The sequence below is a fragment of the Choloepus didactylus genome, chromosome 1 (genome assembly GCF_015220235.1).
Source record: "Choloepus didactylus isolate mChoDid1 chromosome 1, mChoDid1.pri, whole genome shotgun sequence".
In the NCBI taxonomy this organism is placed as follows: domain Eukaryota; kingdom Metazoa; phylum Chordata; class Mammalia; order Pilosa; family Megalonychidae; genus Choloepus; species Choloepus didactylus.
The window spans coordinates 38,130,978-38,152,105 of record NC_051307.1 but is presented as its reverse complement, the minus strand read 5'-3'; the positions used below and the strand labels follow the sequence as shown (position 1 = coordinate 38,152,105).

Sequence of the window (21,128 nt, the reverse complement as noted above, 5' to 3'; positions counted from 1 at the left end):
CTTTCCATATCTGAACCAGACCGCCATGTCTTTAAGGTGGCCTGGCATAACATACTTTGTTAATAATGGCTATTTTTTTCCTTTTGTTGTCGCACAGAATTGCTATAGAATACCTCTGCTCCATTATGGTCCTCGGAAAAGTGTATTTTTCTCTTTTTGCTTCTATTTTTGATGGATTCCCCAAATCTGGAAAATCAAAGAGAACTAAAAATATTGGTTGAAGACTATGAACTTGACTGAGGGTCAAAAGAAGTAACCTCCCTCACCACCATCAAGGCTAGCACCAGAAGCTTCCTCTCTGGCATTCCTTATTAACCTTTACTTTGGAAAGAAGTGGAAAGAATTAGGAAGATACTGGAAAAGATGCTAGAATATGGGAACTTAGAAACCTTTTGTAAGTTTATGTCTTCAAGTTATCCTTGGAAGGTGTGATTACCGCTAGCAAGAAAGATTCAGTTTTAAGGGTCATGGGATCCTTCAATATACTATGGGAAGTGTTGGCTTCTGTCTTCTCTTTGTTACACAGAAGCCCTCATCAATCAGAAATACTAGAGCAAGATTCCTGCTCCTGGTAACATATCTACAGATAACATCTAAAATTTTATTTGGCTTTAAATGATATTAATGTCACAAATTGACATTAAAAATGTCCAGGTGTATCTGGCAAACTAATGGAGGACAATGGAAGAATGAAGTGATATGAGGGTTTGTGTTTTTGTTTAATAAGGTGGGAAGTTTGTAAACAAATGGCTAAGTGGCAGAGAGGAGAGAGAACAAGGTATCCCTATGGACTAGAGTTGAAGGTGTGCAGAAACAAGGGCTGAGGCAGAAATGAAAGGAGCTGTTTGTGTGAAGTACTTGGTCAGACAATAGAGGCACAGGCCAAGCTGCTTAAATCTCTAGGGGAAAACAATGAAGAGACTTCTTCTTGTTTCTGCCTGAAACACTCATCTAAAACATCAAGGATATGTAGACATCAGTGCTTTCAATATTGACACCAACAATGATGGCCACAAGTCATTCTCAAGTAGCTTACTAGGCAAAGGACATCACAGTGGGGAGAAGGTGGTCATGGGAAGAATGAAGAGTGTGCAGCCTGTGACTGTAGGTGACAGACGATAGACTGGTTTAGAAGCACACATAAAACAAACTTTGGGGACTCCCAGAACTAATTGAGAGAGACTTCAGGCCCAGGAACTCCTGGACTGAACAGGTCAATGGGAGAATGCTAAGGACATTGGATTGTTTTGAATGTGATCATTTTTAAATATAGCTACTGGCAGCTAATATGTATTGAACTCTGCAAAAACATATAATATCGGGATTAAGAAATGGACTCTAGAAACAGACTTCTTGTGTTTGAATTCCAGTTCTGAGGGTGATATGGGTAAATAAGTCGACCACCCTGTGCTTCAGTTCCTTCATTATTAGAGTTTCTGTAAGGATTAAATGAGTTGTTATGTATTACGTGTTTTAACTGTGCCAGACATACAGGGATATAAATAAGTGTTAGCTATAATTATTTTTATTATTAGTACCGCTTTGCCAAGACAATATTCAAAGTGCCTTGTAGGATCCATCTTCACCAAAAACCATTTATGTGTTGTGGTATGTTGAATTATGCACCCCAGAAAAAAGCACATTCTTATCTTAATCCCATGCCAGTGGGTATGAACCCTGTATAATAGGACCTTTTAAAGATGTTATTTTTCAAAAAAAAAAAAAAAACAAACTTTAAGCAACATTTAATAAAAATGGGAGAAAGCAAACAAACAAACAAAAAAAGATGTTATTTTTAGTTAAAGTGTGGCCAACTGAATCTGGATGGGTCTTAATTATATCACTGTGGGTCTTATAAAAGAGAAGGCCTCAAGGAGGAGCCAGAAACTGGAAGTCAGCAGGAACTCAGAAGAGAAAGAAGACACGACCATCTGTCACTAAGCGACAGAAAAGCGAAGGAACTGTCAGCTGGAATGCTACTATCCCCGGGAGGAAGTCAGCCATCCATCCTCCTAAACTGTGAGACAATAAATTCCCAGTTAGTCCAACACATTGGGTGGTGTTTGTCAGAGCAGCCCCAAAACCAAGACAGTGACTTAGACACAGTGAGTAAATTAACACCGCAACAGTAGTAAGTGGTGGATCGGATTTGACTTTAAATATAGGTTATTGTGCACCATAGAAACAAAGCCTTTATTTATGCAGCACTTACGTAAGTGCCAAGTAGATAATTAAATCACAAGTGTATTTTTTACAAAGTTTACATTAATCTAAGTGAATTCTTCAAAGGAAAAATTTACAAATTAAAAAAATACATACCTGAATATTTCTTTTACCACTGGAGTCTGAGAAGTTTAGAATGATATGTTTAGACAAGGTATTGCAGCACTGACCTTCCTTATTTAAAGTACTTATTTTATAAAATATTTATTTTATCAGCATTAAGTAATAAAGGCAAACATTTAAAGATAAATATTTGATTCAGGAAGCAAATAAGGTAAACCAAGCAGTAAAAAAGCTTTATAATATATCCCAAATTCTTTAGCATCTGCATTTTTTAATGTTCTATATTTTTGATTCTTAAAAATATATTCAAGAAGTAAAAATATTTGAATCCCAGATTGAGTGATGCATTCTAGAGGAATTATTTCATTGTTATCATTTACAAATTCTTTAATTCACAAACTAGTCCAGTTGTCATGTTTGATGGAAGAAGGCATTGTAGTTATATCTTCCTTAAATTACATGTTCTTGGACTGAGAAATACTTCTTCACATTCTTTAAGTACAAAATTATACTTGCAGAGTGGTGGTCTGTGAAAGAGAAAAAGAGAGACAGAAAAAAAAGCTATTAATAAAACAGAAAAATTTATTTCTTTTATTTCTTTCTCATATAAATATTAGAATATGTGATGCCATCACTAGCTAGTTCTCCAAATGCAGGGAATTAGAACAAACCTATAGGATCGTTTCAACTCCAACTCCTTTCGCTGTGTAAGGATATAATAGACACATGCTGGTTTGAAGCTGTTATGTACCCCAGAAAAGGCCGTGTTCTTTTAATTCTTTACTGTGGGAGCAGACCTACTGTGTGTGGGACCTTTTCATTAGGTTGTTTCAATTGAGATGAGATCCACTGATTCAAGGTGGGTTTTAATCCATTACTGGAGTCCTTTATGAGGATAAAAGACAGAAAAAGCCAGAGAGCTCTGAGAAAGAAACACCCAGAAAGCTTGGAGAGAAAAGCCCCAGAGATGGTAAAAGGGGACCCACAGAAGCTCAGAGAGGAAACCACTGGAATCAGGAGCTGAAGGAAACGAGACCAGGGAGCGAAAGACAGACAGACAGCAGCCATGTGCCTTCCCATACGACAGAGGAACCCAGGATGCAGCAGCCTGTCTTCAGAGTCCAGATATCATCCTGTTGATGCCTTAATTGGGACATTTTCACAGCCTTAGAACTGTAAATTTGTAAACTAATAAATTCCCACTGTAGAAGCATTTCTCGTATATTGCATTCCGGAAGCTTTATCAAACTGAAATAAGACGCAATGCTTTTAAGAAAGAAAAAATTATTGATTTCACCATCTTCCCCCTTTACCGCTCCACTGGAATACTTGCATCACATGGGAGATACAGCTGGATACTGAAATAAAGAGCTGAATCCTGAACTCAACTCCTGGAAGCCAAGCAGTCCTTTACTTCATCATAGCCACCATGGAAGAGCTGGAGTGAACTGCATAGACACCTTTTGCCAAAATGATTCAATCAATCCTCTTTTGCCACCTACTAAACTGGAAATTAAAATGTCTACAATGTTCTATATCTTGGAGAGATTTTTTAGTTAGTATTTGAAGCTTTCTGAGAAGTCAAGTCATGGGGTGAAGTAGACATCTTCTTTATTTAATTATTTGTTTTATCTTCCTGTTAATGTCTTGAAAACTCTCAAAAGAAAGTTAGCCATTAAAATAAAAGGTTGAAAGAATTGCAGGAGGGGAGCAAAAGGGAAAAATGGTGGTAATAAATGCAAAATTTCCTGTGTCAGCTATAGTGACTTTATCAAAGAAAAGGGCCACTTCAACTGTACAGGCACTGGTAGCTCACCTTTATTTGATATGTGCACTGCTCTATACAAGAGATAAATTGTTCCCAGGCTAATTCCAGATCAGTTAAGACACCATTGGACACATTTCTAGAATATTTCAACAGTATTTCCAGGTAAAATCAATCAATTTTAAATAAAGACTTTCCTATATCTGGTAATATGTTTAAGAGTAATAAAATATAGACATTTATCTTAAATTGTAGAAGCTGATCTAGGATACTACAATATATTCTATTTGAGATTATAAAAGCAGCTAGAAATGTTAATTGCAATACAATAGCAATAAATGTAATATGATAGTGCTTCAATCCTATAAGACCTTTTAGATGTCTGAAAAAGTATTTTTTTCAGTTGTCAGAGATCAAAATGTACATTCCTATCTTTAGAATAGCTATTATATAATTGAAAAAAATTCAGATATCATCCTTTATTAAGAAATGAGTAAAGGAAAAACTTTAACATTCCACAAAACAAATGTATATAAACTTATTTTAATTCTTTATCTCCCCTCTACAACATCCCTTATAAACTGAATGTGCTTCAATGACCTGGATCTACCTGATCCACCCCATTTTTTTTGCAGGTGCTATTTCTGTCATCAGGAAGGTCCTTGCTAATTTTTTAAATCATATTTTATATTGTGGAATATAACATATATACATAGTTGTGATAACTTTCCAGGTGCAATTTAACAAGTAGTTAGAGAGCAAATTTCGAAGAATGTTATGGGTTACAGTTCCACAGTTTCAGTTATTTCCTTATTGTGAAATATAACAAATATGCAAAAGGGTAATAACTTTCAAAGTATGATTTAACAAGTAGTTATATAGTAAATTTTCAAAAATGTTATGAGTTGCAGTACCATAGTTTCAGTTATTCCCCTTTTGTGAAATATAGCATATATACAAAAAGGTTATAACTATCAAATTACAGTTTAACAGGTAGCCATAGAGCAAATTTCAAAGAATGCTGTATGTTACAGTTCTACCACTTCAATTCTTTCCTTCTGTCTATTCTAGTACCCTAGCAACTAAGAAAAAAAAAATTATATAGAGATTCAGTATTCATAATCCTTTGTTAAATTCTATCTTGTCTGTTGCTTCCCCTTCCTCTAGTTTAATCACTTTCCTGATCTTCAGGGATGTCTAGGCAGTGACCATCCTGACTTGTTCATGTTGAAAAGGGGTGTTTACATTATGGGAAAAGGGGACACATCTGGTTGATGTTCTTCGAGAGGCTATTGCCTCTGAGCTTTGGGACTTAGCTGGCATAGGAGTTCTCTGCAGGATTTACATTTCTGGAGAATAAACTTAGTGAGTAAAACTTTTATTGAGTCTCAGACAGGGATTCAGGTATTCTTTAGGATTTACAGGACTACTATTGTCTTGGGCTTATCATACTATGTCCATTTGGCATATCTAGCTGAAGCTCGCATAGGAGTAACCTCCATGACAGCCTCTATTTAAATTTTCTTAGTCATTGAAACCTTATTTTGTCACCTTTTTTCCCCTTTTGGTGAAAAAGGCATTCTCAACCCCTCAATGCCAGGGTCGGGCTCATTCCTAGAATCTGTATCCCAAGTCACCAAGGAGACTAATTCCCTGAGGGGGAGGGGGGTCCTGTCCCACATCAGGAAGAGGGTGATGAATTTATTTGCAGATTTCGGCTTAGAGAGAGAATGTCCACATTAGAGCAAAAAAAGAGGTTTTCTGGAGGTGACTCCTGGCATAATTATAAGTGGGCTTAGCGTCCCCTTTATAACCATAAGCCCATCCCATTTTTAAGTAGTCATAGTAGGACAAGTGCATCATAGATTTATTAGTGGATAAATTAACCTAACCCTAAAGTAATCATCCTATTGACATATTTATAATACAATATTCAGATACATGTGTTTTGTTTCTTTTTTACAATAGAATAAATGCCCTCCATCCCATTACCAGTGAAAAATTTTTAATCACTAATATAGTAAATACATATGTATTTTCCTTAAACAGTCCTTAGTTCACAAAACCCTTGCAAGCATTATGAAACACTATAGGCAGGCAAAATTATTTTTCTTTGTTAATTTTGTTAAAAACCCTCTAGTTCCACTGCCATGATTCTAATTTTTATGTCATCTTTTCTCCTCAGGCAATAGAAAAACCAAATATAAAATTACTATAATTCTGAAGAAAATTTCCAGTATATGTTGAACTATCTGGGGAAAGAGAATATTATGTGTTTATTTTTTAATCTCAAAAGTACACTGAATATTGGATTTCTAATGCTTTTCTTACTGCAAATTAGTATAAAATGAACACATTCCATTGGTAAAGTATAAACTTTAATAAACATAATAGATGAAATCCAGTTGTATAATCTCTTTAAAATTAAAATACAATCTAGCTTATGATTACTTTTAAATCCACATATATTACACAAAATTTAAAAAGATTCATGTACTTCTATTTTAAAAATGTCCCTAGGGCTTTTACATAATTTATATCACCAAAGTTTTGCATCTAACATTCCTTAAAGAAGATATTTGGGACAATGTTGTCTCCTGCCCAAGTAGGAGTAACAAGGATTGGCTCTACATTAGGGAATAAAGAATACTAGAGTATATTATGGGGTTTTAGCATATATCCAAATAAAATGTATTACAACAAAAGCGTCAAGGCCAGGATGTGAGAAATGGAAGTATGCTAGTGTAAGATTATTATGTTATATGTGAAATGGCAAAATTCACTTGAAGGTAGATTGTGATGAATTAAAGACTATACTATAAATCTCAAAGCAACCACTAAAATAATAAAACAAAGATTCATAGCTATTAAGCTTACAAAGGAGATAAAAAGAATTACAAAACCACTCAGTTTATCCAAAAGAAGGTAGACAATGAGGAGAGGGGAAAGAAGGATGACATGGTACAAAAAAACAAAATGACAACATGATAGATTTAAACACAACCCTATCAATAATCACATTAAATGAAAAGATTCAAATATGCCAATTAAATGGCAGAGATCTTCAGAAGTAATAAAAAAAGTAAAATTAACTATATGATGCTATAAGAAAGAGACTTTAAAAGTAAAATCACAGACAGGTTAAAAGTAAAAAGATAGAAAAAGATGCATGCTAACTCTAATCAAAAGAAAGCTAGCATATCTCTATTAATATCAGAAAAGTACATGCCAGAGCAAAGAAAATTACCAAGGAAAAAGAAGACTATTTCATAATGATATGGGGATCAATTGATCAACAGTACATAATAACCCAAATATTTATGCACTTTATAACAAAAATTTCATATATGTAAAGTAAAAACTGAGAGAACAGCAAGGAAAATAGAAAAATCCACAATTAGAGTCAAAGATTTCAACATGCCTCTCTCAATACTTGATCAAACAGGTATCTAGAAAGTCAGTAAGGAAAACTAATATTTGATTAACACTCCCAATAAAATTGACCTATTTGACATGTATAGGAGATTCCAAACCAATAACAACAGAATATACAATTTTTTTCAAGCCCACATGGAAAATTTACCACAGTAGGCCAAAGGCTAGGCCGTAAGTCTCAAAAATTTAAAAAGATTCAAATCATATAATGAATGTTCTCTGACCACAGTGGGATTAAACCAGAAGTTAATAACACAAAGATCTCTGTAAACTCCACCAAATACTGGAATGCTAAATAATACACTTCTAACTAGCCTATAGTTCAAAGAAGAAATCAAAAGGAAAATTAGAAAGAATTATGAATTCAATTAAAATGAAAATACAAAATAACAAAATTTGGGAGATGCTACTAAAGCAGTACATAGAGGGAAATCTGAAGCACTTCGTGCATCTCTAAGTAAATTAAAAAAAAATTCAAATCTATTATCTCAGTTTCCACCTTAAGAAACTAGAAAAAGAAGAATTCAAACCCAAAATAGTTGACAAAAGGAAATATAAAGATCACAATGTGATTCAAGGAACTAGAGAACAGGAAGAGAAACCTGATGAAACCCAAAGATAATTCTTTGAGAAGATGAAAAAGAATGACAATTTATAGCCAGATGAATCAGGAATAGAAAGAGAGGACACAAATTACAAATACCAGATGTAAAGAAGGAGACATTGCCACATATTCTACAGGTATTAAAAGGCTAGTAAAGAAACATTATTAACAGAATTATTGCAATAAATTAAAAAACATAGGTAAAATGAATCAATTTCTTGAAAGTCACAAGCTGCTAGAACTAACTCATGAAGAAAGACTCATTCAAAATAGTCTTATATCTAATAAATAAATTTGTAGTGTAAAAACTTTAAAAGAAGAAAACTCCAGGCTCAAATGGCTGTACTGGTGAATTCTTTTTCAAATATTTAAGAAAGAAATAATAACAATTCTACACTCTTTTCCAGAAAGCAAAAAGCAAAGAGAATACAACCCAACTCATTTAATGAGATCAGCATTGCCCTTATACCAAGTGCAAACAAGCACATTGCAATAAAGGGAGCTACAGAGCAATATTTCTCATGGACATAACCACAAAATTCTCAACAAAATATTAACTATTCAAAGTAAACATTTTTTAAAAGGAGACTACATCACAACCAAGAGCTGTTTACTCCAGGAATGTAAGCCTGGTTCAAAGTTGTAAAATAATTCAATTTAATTGACCATATCAACATACAAAAGAAGAAAAACCACATAGTTTACCTCTATATATGCAGAAAAATCATTTGACAAAATTCAACATAACAGAAATATGCTTAATTGATTTCTAACAAATGTTCAAAGGCAATTCAATGGAGAATAAAAGGAAAGTTTTTTTATTAACTAATGATCCTAGACAATTGTACATCCATATTCATGAAAATGAACCTCAGCCCATACCTCATGTTATTAAAAAAAAAAAAAAAAACCCTCAAATAGACCACAAAACTTAAATGTAAACCCAAAACTATACCACTCCTGGAAAAAGCATAGGAGAAAATATTTGGTACCTATGGTGTCCTGTCCATTTTACAATAGTAGGCAGCATCCCTGGCCTCTGTGCTGTAGATGTCAGCAATATCCTGCCCCAGCTGTGATAACCAAAAATGTATATAGACATTGCCAAATATCCTGAGTGTCAACAATGGAGGCAAAATTGCCACTATTTAAGAATCACCTCTAAAAGATGGAGGCAGCCTAAATGTCCATCAATGGACGAGTGGATAAACAAACTGTGGTATATGCGTACAGTGGAATATTACATAGCTGTAAGACAGAATACAGTCATGGAGCATATAAAAATGTAGATGAACTTTGAGGTTGTTATGTTGGGTGAAATTAGCCAGAAGCAAAAAAACAAATACTGTATGGTCTCACTGATATGAACTAACATTAATGAGCAAACTTTGAGAGTTAAAGCTGAGAATACAGATTATCAGGAGATAGAGGGTGGAGATCAGGTATCTCGTGCTGAAGGAGTATAGAATGTTCAACAGGACTGATTGTATAGATCCAGAAATGGATAGCACAGCACTGTGTGATGGTAGCAGAATACTGGAAGTACTCTGAACAAAGATAAGTGTGAGTATGACTGAAAGAGAAAGGCTAGGGGCATGTATGACATCAGAAGGAAAGATAGAAGATAAAGACTGGGACTTTATAACTTAGTGAAACCTACAGCAGTCAATAATGGTGATTAAATTTACAAATATAAGAGTTTTTACATGAGGGGGAACAGATGAAAGTCAACATTGCAAGCTGTTGAAAATGGGATGGTGTTGGGGAAGAAAACACAATCATTGCAACCTAGAATCTATGGTTAACAGCAGCATTGTAATATGCTTCCATTAATTGTAACAAAGGCAATATACCAAAGCTAAATGCCTATAAGAGGGGGATATAAAGGAGGGGGTATGTGATTCTTGGTGGTAGTGGTGTTGTCTGACCATTTTATTGTATTTTTTTATCTTTATTTTTTCTTTTATCTTTTTTCATTGTTTTCTTTTCCTGTTTTTCTTTTTTCTTTTTTCTCCTCTTCCTCTTTCTTTGTGGAAGAAATGGAAATGTCCTCATATAGATTGTGATGGTGAATGCACAATTATATGACTATACCAGGAACAATTGATTATTTATTTAGGATGGAATATATGGTGTGTGAATAAAACTGTTAAAAAAAAATAAACAGAAGGATACAAGTGCTGGAGAAAATGTGGAGAGAAGGATGTAACTAATCACTGTTGGTGGGGAAGTAGAATGGTGCAGACCATCTGGAGGACAGCATGCTGTTTCCACAGGAAGCTATGTACGGGGTTGCCATATGGTTCCACAACTACATTATTGGGTATATACTTGGAAGAACTGAAAAGAAGGACATGAATGGACATTTTCACACTGGTGTTTATGGCAGCAGTATTCATGATTTTCAATGGATAGAGGTGGCCTAAGGGTACATCAACTGACAAAAGGAATGGCAAACTGTTATGTATACACACAATGGAATAATGAGTGACTGCAAGAAGGAATGAAGTTGTGAGGTATGCAGCTAGGTGAATAGACCTTGAGAACAGTATGTTGAGTGAAATAAACTCAACATAAACCAGAAATGAAAAGATAAATATTATAACACTCACTAATACAGGCTAACTATAATGTGCAAACTCTGAGAACTGAATCTGAGAGCATAGGCTATCAGGGGAAGACTTATAAAGGTTTCTAGATTGAAAGTTCTTAGAGCAGTCACATCTACTCCTGAGTTGTAGTGGTTATTTCTAAATTCTGAGATGTTGAGCTCTTTGTTATAACCTGGTCGGTCCCTGGAACTTCAGGTATCTGTGTAACACTTGAGACTCAGAGCCAGAGTTAGGAAGCTATGAAAGTCAGTGTTACCCCATACAGCAACTGGTAAAAAGGCTGAAAAGGAGGTCAGACTTCAATTAGAGATATGAATGAAGCTGATCTGGTTAGGACTGAGGCAAATCAGACCAAAGAGTAAAGGATGATATTGATCGTGTTTTAAAACTTCAACTTCTGTGTGAGACCAAAGGAAGAGATGTTTATTTGGTGCAAAATCTGTATTTCCTGTAACACACTATATCATTTAACTTGTATGGTCAGTGTATTCAAACACCATAATGACATGGAACTTTGATTAGGGAGTGAGATCTGGTTGGTTTGTACAGGTGATTATAAAGCTCCAATACATCCAAGAGTAATTGGGCAGAGAATAAAAATGTATTTGCAAAGCCCCCTTGAGGGACTGGGGAAAAATGGAATTCCCACCTGGGGAATTACTGATATTCTTGCAAACATTAGGAACTACCAATTTAGAAGATCGAGCCCTCCATCTTGGGGCTTGCCCTTATGAAGCTTGTTATTGCAAAGCAGAGGCTATGCCTACTTATAATAGTGCCTAAGAGTCACCCCCAGAGAATCTCTTTTGTTGCTCAGATTTGGCCTCTCTCTCTAAGTCAACTTTGCAGGTGAACTTACTGCTCTCCCCACTATGCGGGACTTGACTCCCGGGGATGAGCCTGGACCTGGCATCGTGGGATTGAGAAAGCCTTCTTGACCAAAAGGGGGAAGAGAAATGAAACAAAGTTCCAGTGGCTGAGGGATTTCAAATGGAGTGGAGAGGTCATTCTGGAGGTTATTCTTATGCATTATATAGATATCCCTTTGTAGTCTTTAGTGTATTGGAATAGCTAGAAGGAAATACTTGAAACTGTTGAACTGCAACCCATTATCCTTGATTCTTGAAGACAATTGTGTAACTATATAGCTTACACGGTGTGACCCTGTGATTATGAAAACTTTGTGGCTCACAATACTTTTATCCAGTGTATGGACAGATGAGTAGAAAACTGAGGGCAAATTTAGATGAATAATGGGGTCGGGGGCATTGGGAGGGAAAGAATCACCAGGTTAGGCAAAGTTCTGGCATATTACATCAAAATCACAATCAATATAAGAAAATAAATGATAAATTGGGCTTCATTAAATTTTTCAACCTGTGAAAAATCATTGTTAAAAGAATGAAAGTACAAGACATGCATTGGCAAAAAAGCTTTCAAGTAACATATCCAACAAAAGGCTTGTGTCCAGAATATATAATAAGCTCTTAAAACACAATAAGAAAACAAACAGTATAATTAAAAAATAGGCAACATATTTCAACTAATACTTTATAAAAGTAGACATTCAAATAGCAAATAGCACATAAAAAGATAATCAACATCATTAGTAACTGAAGAAATGCAAATTAAAAGCAGAACAAAACATCTCTATACATCTTTTATAATAGTTAAAATTTAAAACAAATTCAAAAGCTGGTAAAGTTGTAAAGCAACTCGAAGCTTCAGATGTTGTTGGTGAGAATGTAAAACGTACACCCACTTTGGAAAAAAAAAAAAATCAGCAAATTCTTATGAAGTTAAATATACACTTACCATGTAACCCAGCAATCCCACTTCCAGGTATTTACCCAAGAGAAATGAAAACTTATGTTCACATAAAAATCTGTATGCAAACATTCATGATGACTTTATTCACAGACACTGAGAACTACAAACAAACCACATGCCCTTTACCTGGTAATGGTTAAACAAACTGGGATATAATCATAATGTTATGGGTTGAATTGTTTCCTCTAAAAACGCATGCTCAAAATCCCAGTCCTGCAGATGTGACCTTATTTGGAACTAGAGTCATTTCAGATGGAATTAGTTAAGTTAAAATGAAGTCATACTGGAGTAGGATGGGTCTTTAACCCAATATGACTGATGTCCTTAAAGGAAGAGAAGAGTCAGAGACAGACAGACACAGAAGAGAAAAGACAGAGATGTGACAACAGAGGCAGAGAAATGCCAGAATCCAAGAAATGCCAAGGACTGGTGCCATCACCAGAAAGCAGATTCTTCCCTACAGACTTCAGAGGGAGCCTAGACCTACAGACATCTTGATTTTGGACTTTCAGCTTCTAGAACAGTGAAACAATACATTTCTGTTGTATTAAGCCATGCAGCTTTTGATATTTTGTTATGGCAATCTTAGGAAACTAAGATACATACAATGGAATGCTATCCGTCAATAATGACCTGTTGATACAAGTAACAACATGGACGAACTTTGAAATCATTACTTTAAGTGAAAGAAGCCACACTCAAAAAACTACATTCTATATGACTCCATTTATATGACATAGGCAAAAGGCAGAAATAGGCACAGTGGTTGCCAGGAGTTGGTGGCACAGGCATGGTTAGAAACAAAGGGCAGCAGGAGGAAGTTTTAGGGATTGATGGAATTGTTCTGTATCTTGATTATGGTAGTGGTTGTATGAATCTACATATTTATCAAATCATAGACTTGTATACCCAAAATAGTACATTTTATTGTATACAAATTTTGTAAAAGTAGTTTTAGTCCAATTTTACTAAAAAAGTCATCCCAGGTTACCTCCATCATGCATATCCCTCTCAGCCCTTAATTTCTTAGGTTCTACTCTTCTGGAAATGCTGGAGGAGAACTATGTTGTAGACTGTATCACAGTTTGTTATAGAGAGCTAATTACAGTTTAATCTGGACCATAAGGCATCACATTTCGTAGTTCACAGTCCCAATAATTTGGCAGTGCTAATTCTCATTAATTGCACATTATCTGTATGGACAGATCTAAATAGGAAAAGCAACTAGAGGGTTACAGCAATTACCTAGGTAATTAAACTTAAAGCATACATTTCATGCAGGCATCTGTTGGCATCCACAATTAGCAGGGAATGTTAAGGGCTTTGTTAAACATACACAAAACGTACTTAAAATTTTTTATTTCCCTTCAGTAAAAGCAATGACCTTCAAATTTTGCAAATTTAGTCTATTTTGATAGTCTATTGTTTAGACTTCATATAAAAATTAAAATTACATACTTGCTTATTTTTGCTCTGTAGCATATCCCAACTACTTTACCCTTTTTCTTACTCAAGCCATAAATGAGTTATATGTGACTTATTATATATATTTTGGTTAGTTAACTATAGCCCCAATTTGCAAAATCTTCCTTTTCTAGTAATGCAACCAAGGTTCTAACCAGATATGATCCTTAATTCTAAACTTGGATTGATGATAAGTAATTTTTAGTTCCTTAAAGCTCACAAAGTGTTTTAATAGGCAAAATATACCAAAAGCAAATGTAGGAAATGTGAAGATAACTGATCCTAGATCCTCAGACATTGAACTAATACCTTTACACTGATCTTTGCCTACAAAGAACAGTTAAATAAGCTGCAGTGCCACTTGGCTTTAAGTATATTCTGTTTTCCATGCTGTAGAGTCTGTTGGCAATATTTTTGAAGTAAAAATAAAACCATAATATTTAATGTGAAGCCATTAATGCCTATACACTGATTTTTTTATTTCTTCAGCATGTTTGCCATACCAATCTAATAAAAAACCTGGTCAGAAGTTAAAAGTAGAACTTTTTAAATCAAGACCAAATTTTAATTTAATTTGGTCTTGATTTAATTTGGTCTTGATGCACTGTGTGCATGTAGGTTTATTTTAAAATTAATGAATATTATATCTTACTGAGCTCAGAAAATACATATAAATATTTATGAACAGATATTTACTGTGATACAATTTATGATAACCAAGCATAGGGAAAAAAACTGAATGCCTAACAAGGGATATTTAATTTGAATGTTTCACAAAAGATGAAATGCAGCTATTGACTCAAACTTAGAAAGAAAAAAAATGCCTATAATCAGGGCCAGTGTTGGACAGTTCTTGGTACATTACACTCATATTGGTATCTATATAAATAGCAATCCCATTTATAATGTAATGTTAATTCTTAAATACATGATTCCACTACAACTTATGTGATGATAAGGAAGTATATCAAAATATTAACAGCTGTTACCTCTTTGTTGTAGGATTATACATCATTTAAATTTTCCAAATATTCCACAATGGGTATAAATGGCTATATTAAGTGATAAAAAAGGTTTCTTTAAAAATAACAGCAACTAAAAACGAAAGAAAAAATGAAAATGACAACAAATTAAAAACACCAAGATCATTGGTTTTGGAGTGAAAAGGGCTTGTTTTCAAATCATTGTGATGGTGCTTCTTAGCTGGGTAACTTACATGTTATTTACTACCTCTGAGTTTCCAGTTCCTTACTGATAAAACAGAAGACTCACCTCATAGAGGTGTTGCAAAGATTGCAAAAGCAATATCTGGAATGTAGTAGATGCTAAACAAATGTAACCATTATTACTCATCCAGAAAGGTATTAACTAATATAAACAATTCTCAGGGTTATCTCCCTAATGCCCAAATCTTCCAAGACTTGATACACAATATTTCCTCCTTAAATCCTTTGCATCATCCAACATATGCATCTTGGGAAAAACTAAAAATCCTTCCTTTAGATTCTAGTTCCATAGAGAAGAAGGTTAAGTGGGGTTTGGAGCAAAGGATTCAGAAGAAAAAGTCCACCTGATAAAATACAATTGTAATCACTGCAGATTTCTTTTACTAAAATTCTTAGTAAACACTACCCAGTCTTCCTACATTCCCTACAACCCTCAGAGGTGAGGATGCTGAGCACTGCAGTTATCATAGAGGGTAGAGTGATCGTAGAAGTGGGTAAACAGACTGGAAGTTTAGAAAGTAATGATGAATGAAATTTTTATTACAGGATGAGACCTAATTTCATAGGAGTATTATGACTAAAGCATTTTTATTGATGGATTATTTAAGTAATGTAGACAAATCCATTTCATATAATTATTGACTTGGTTAATTTGTTGCTTGAGTTGTATATTTATATATAAAAAGAGGAATAAGGAAAGTTAAGTTGAGTGCTAACAGAGGAAGGGAAGAAAAATGGGGAGAAAAGGATTGATATTAATAGAGCATCTACTATGAGGCAAATACTTACTTTACATACATTATAGTACTTAAAAACTATGGGAAAAATAGAAGATAAGTGTAGAAAGAAAATAAGCATTTTGTGAACAAGAAAGATTGATTTTAAAATACATTTATACACATTTGCAATTTCTTTTTATTAAGTTTTGTTGAGATTTAAGTTGATTGTTGGGTATTTGTGTACTTACTATGATTGTGTCTCACAGAAGTTTGTGAAAATATTTGTACTGTAGATTTCATAATTATAAGCTGAGAATTATTAATTATATTGTGCAATTCTACAATTACTGCCTAGAATTATGTCATAATGAAATGTAGACAAATTAAAGTCACTTATTTTTATTAACAAATATTAAAAGCAAATTCTTATCTATTATAAACTATTTTTATTTAGAAGTAGGATATAAATAAATCTTATCCTTTAATCTGATAATTAAAAGTTTGAATTTCTAAAAATTTTGGGGTATATTAATCTTTTTGTTCATTAATGACTTTAACAGCATATAAAAGAAAAGCTCATTTCTGGTCTTCCAAAAACCACTTGAGAATTGTTACATCAGGCATAGCTTAACATTATATACAAACACACACATACACTACTCACAGAACTGATGTTGCTTGGAATTTTGTATCTGTAGCACTTCTCAACATTACGCTGGACTTAGAGAGTGTCATTTGAGGACCAAGAAAAAATGGGGGTGGGGAGTAGATAATGAGGGTCAGGAATGGGTTTCAGGATGGATGAACAAATTTTGTAAAAGTAAAGGAGTTTTGCCAAAATCGCTAATCTTAAACATCCCTCAGATTTCCAGAGTTTCAATCCCCATATTCAGCCAAAATTCTCTTGGCCTTATAGCTATGCGATTTAAAAGACAATAAAAGAAATATTAAAGATTTTGGCACAAACAATAAAACTGTAAATTGGTTTTTTGAGGTTATTCTCTAAATTAAACTCAGCTCCTTTGGCCATCCTTAACCAAATACTTGCCTCCATTATATGTAAACATCATGCATAATATTTTCAAAAGGATCTTGAAACTATAAACTAAATGCAATAATAGGAAAAACTTGAGAAGTTAACATGAAGTAAATATGGCATTCAGGCAAAAGCTACAAAATTAATTAACTTGAAAAAGGACAATTCATCTGAGTAGTTTATACATCAACTCTCCCTGATGCATTATTTGAGGAGTTACTTCAAATAGCATTTGAAGTTACTTCAATCTCATATAATCTTATCAGACAAAATCTTAAATTATTGTCATGCATAACTCTAAGCACAACTGGGGAAAAAACTAACTTGCCCCAAAATTGTTTGAAGTATCCAGACCTTGAAAGACCCAAACTTGAGTATTCCAGTTTAGCTTTCAAAATTGCTTTCACTCACACGGTAATTGCACCAGCCAGTCAGAATTAATCTGGTTTTAATCATTAAATCAATATTTACCTTTAATAAAATATTCTACAAGCCGGAAATCTATTCTTAATTACTGTTTTTCATGACATTAAATTGTCTTCAGTCTCTCTGCAGTGGCCTTTTATTTTTGCCACCAAACTTCTATTCCCCTTTCTTCTGGTAATATTATCCTTATTATTCTCACTCTATGAACTTTGGATGACTTTTAACTCCAAATTGTCTCCAGAGTTCAGCATAAACCAATGAGAGGGTTCATTTCCCTGGTCAATCAGAAGGCTGTATTTCTCTGACCACATTGTGAGGTTTAAAGATGTGTACTTGCCCAGTCAAAATTGATGAGATGTGATAAAACTCTAGGAATTATTTTCTTCCCGTTGGATTTGAACTTGGAATCACGTAAAGCTAGCGGTTCTGGCTGCCAACTTGGCACCCTAAAGCTTGAAAATGAAGCAATATGAACAGCAGAGCCAAGAGACAGAACAAAAATGCTTCTGATTGCATGGCTTGATGTCTTGAATCCAGTCAAGCCAGCCAATCCCATGAGACATTCAGATACATCTGGCCACATATTTATTTTTTCTTTAGGGATTTGTGGTTGTGTTTTCTGTCTCTTGCAACAGTAAGAATTTTAGCTGATACATTGTCATTTTTTTTCCAAGACATTAAGCTTCTTCCCTATTCAGTTTCTCCCAATCAAGAATATGTTGATCCTTAGAACTGTTTCCATATTTAGAAGTACCATATTTATTAAGATACATTAATAATATTTCAGTGCAGTGCATGTTTAGTTATGGAGATAATTATTCAATTTACCTAACTAATTATAGATTCATGGGCAAGGATTACATGCTTAATTATACAAATTTAAGGATTTTGCTACAAGTTATTATGGGACATTTGCCTATACAGAAATGCTTTTATTCATATTTTATGAAGGCAATGAATAAACATTGCTGTTGATATATTAGCATATTCCAACTTTGTGAGTATCAAACATTCTTTGGCTGGCAAGAGGAAAAATTTTTTGAAATTCATATCTCTCCCTAAGCAGAGGGAGATTCTGTTCTTTTACAGTTTCTTCTCCAAATATGTGCATTAATAAGTCTACATAGGGTACCCAGTAACAATCCAAAGTGGCCTGCCCCTTCATCAGGTGATATCTTGGCCCTTTTATCTTTACTTGGATGTTGTCTCTAAGGGCTTCTTTGTAAAAGTACATATGAATAGGTAGGTACTTAAGTAGTCTGGTTTATGGATAAGTTGTGTGCATGTAATTAGACCCTCTTTACTTGACTGACTTGGAGAAGAAGAGTCTTCCTGACTGGTATAAATGGATACATTCCAGAGATGTGTGCAGAGCCATGTAAAATTATGTAAGACTTTGTAATGCTGGTAATAGCTTAAGCTGCTTCCCACTGACCCCACTACTACTCACAACCTACTCATCCACACAACCACTTCATTTTTTAAGTCTTTTCTTTTACAAACTGGCAAAATATGCCGAAACTTATCCTACTGTTTTGTAATATCTATAGAATAATATTGGGCAAATATAAGAGAAACATTAATATAATTCTGCGTCTGACCCAAAAAGAACTGTAAATTACACAAATGGAGATTTTTACATTCATTTCCATGATTATTCCAATGTTTTCCTGAACAGCTCTATCACCATACCAAGAACTCCGTTCAGTACTATCTGCACCAAATGATGTCCATTATATTCCGCAACTGGCATGCAATGAAGTCAACCCAAAGGGCAATAATTTGATCTATGTTTTGTCTTTGAGCCATCAATTAGATAATAGCACTTATCACATTTATCAAAGATTAAAAATGCTCTTTGTGAGTATTTGGAGGAAACAAAGGTCCTGATCCTAACAATTTCCACAAAATATTATTGGTCTTTTCATTATTTAAGTAGTTCAATATTTTGAAAAATTGAAGGGGCAGATACAGAAGTAATTTTTAAATCCTCTTTGTTTCAATTTCAAATCCCAAAGTAATTTCTCTCTTAAATATAAAATCTCTCTTAAATATTAAATAAAATACAAATACAAAATATTCTGTCTTAAATATAAAATATTTTTTCATGTAAATGATTTAAAATCATCATACACACACACAGCATGCATGCACACATGCACATATATACGCACAAATACATATGCATTACAAAAGTTTTCCCAGTTTATTTTATTTTTGTTGATGAAGTTTCTGACACAGATTTTCTTTTTTTAATTTTTATGCAGGCAAAGTGATTATCATTTTCATTTCAGTCTTCTGCCTTGGCTTTTGTTGTTCTGCAACAAATATTTAAATAGTGTGCCATTTTGGATATATTATGCCCCCCAAAAAGAGCCATGATCTTTTAACCCAATCTTATTGGATGGAAACTTTTGATTTAGTGTTTCCATGGAAATGTGACTCACCCCACTGTAAGTTACATTATTTCCATGGAGGTGTTACCCTTCTCATTCAGTGTAGGACTTAATTAAATCACTGGAGTCTAATAAGAGCTCACAGACAGAAGGAACTCAGTGCTGCAGCTGAGAGAGACTTTTGGAGAGACACTTGGGAACTAACAGATTTGGAGATGCTAGCCCAGAGTTTGCTCCAGAGAAGCTAAGAGAGCAAGCTCAGAGACATTTTGGAGAATGCCATTTTGAAACAGGAACCCCTGAGCAGATGCCAGCCATGTGCCTTCCCAGCTAACAGAGGTTTTCCAGACACCATTGGCCATTCTCCAGTGAAGGTATCCAATTGTTGACGACTTACCTTGGACATTTTATGGCCTTAAGACTGTAATGTTGTAACCTAATAAACCCCCTTTATAAAAGCCAATCCATTTCTGGTATTTTGCATAATAGCAGAATTGACAAACCTAGGTTTTCTTCTTTTGCTTACTGTTTTACACCTAACCTTTTACTATACCTTGTAGAATCTATCTTTATTATAAATTTTTTAAAAGAAAATGAGTAATAATGAGTTTAAATGTTGGAATCTTAGTACCTGCTTCTTAGTTCATTCTTTCAGTTTCAGATCTATATCCTCTTTTCCTATTTCCTTTCATTATATCTGCAATTACTTCTGTTGTGTCTCCTCTTCAATAACGACAGATATCCATATTTTGAATTTCAGTTATTTTCCCCTATAAATATAATCCTATCTTCTGCATTATTTCTATACCTTTATTTATTCTATGGGTTATTATCAACTTTGTTCTCCACATTTTGATAATTTCTACCCTTTATTGTTTTTAATGTTAAAATGAAATCTCATGGTGGTTTCGTATTCTTAACTCAGCGAACTCCTTTTTAATCACAGTCTGTTGTCTCATCATCTCATTCTTCTCTTCTTTCATTGAATTAATGTTTTCATAAAGACCATTGATAACATTCAGTAATACTTTATATAATTCTATTTCCTGCAATAAATCTTTGAAAAATAAATACTAGATTTAAAGCTTGATGTTATATCTTTCTTTTTTATGTTGCTGAAAGTTGAATTAGGTTGCCTTTTATAACTGCTGTTGTCAATCTTTCGTTAACTTTTGCTTACAGGTTTGTCCATGTGCAAAATGGTGGATTATTCTTTGCTCCCTCCCCATGTATAGGACTAAATTTTTCACTTTCATCTTAAGCTTCAGTACTGTTTTATGTGCAAAGATTCTGGCTACATTTCTGGTGTTTGGTCAAGATTTACATTAT

At 34.0% G+C, this 21,128-nt stretch overlaps 1 protein-coding gene across 1 annotated transcript in view; it reads right to left on the bottom strand.

Annotated features, from left to right (window-relative positions):
- The window catches only part of LIPI (lipase I), a 138,503-nt gene that overhangs the window by 86,223 nt on the left and 31,152 nt on the right, over nucleotides 1-21,128 (bottom strand). The window contains exon 9 of the mRNA XM_037800648.1: nucleotides 2,746-2,813. Within this exon, the coding sequence (XP_037656576.1) occupies nucleotides 2,746-2,813 (68 nt within the window). The remainder of the gene's footprint in view (nucleotides 1-2,745; nucleotides 2,814-21,128) is intronic.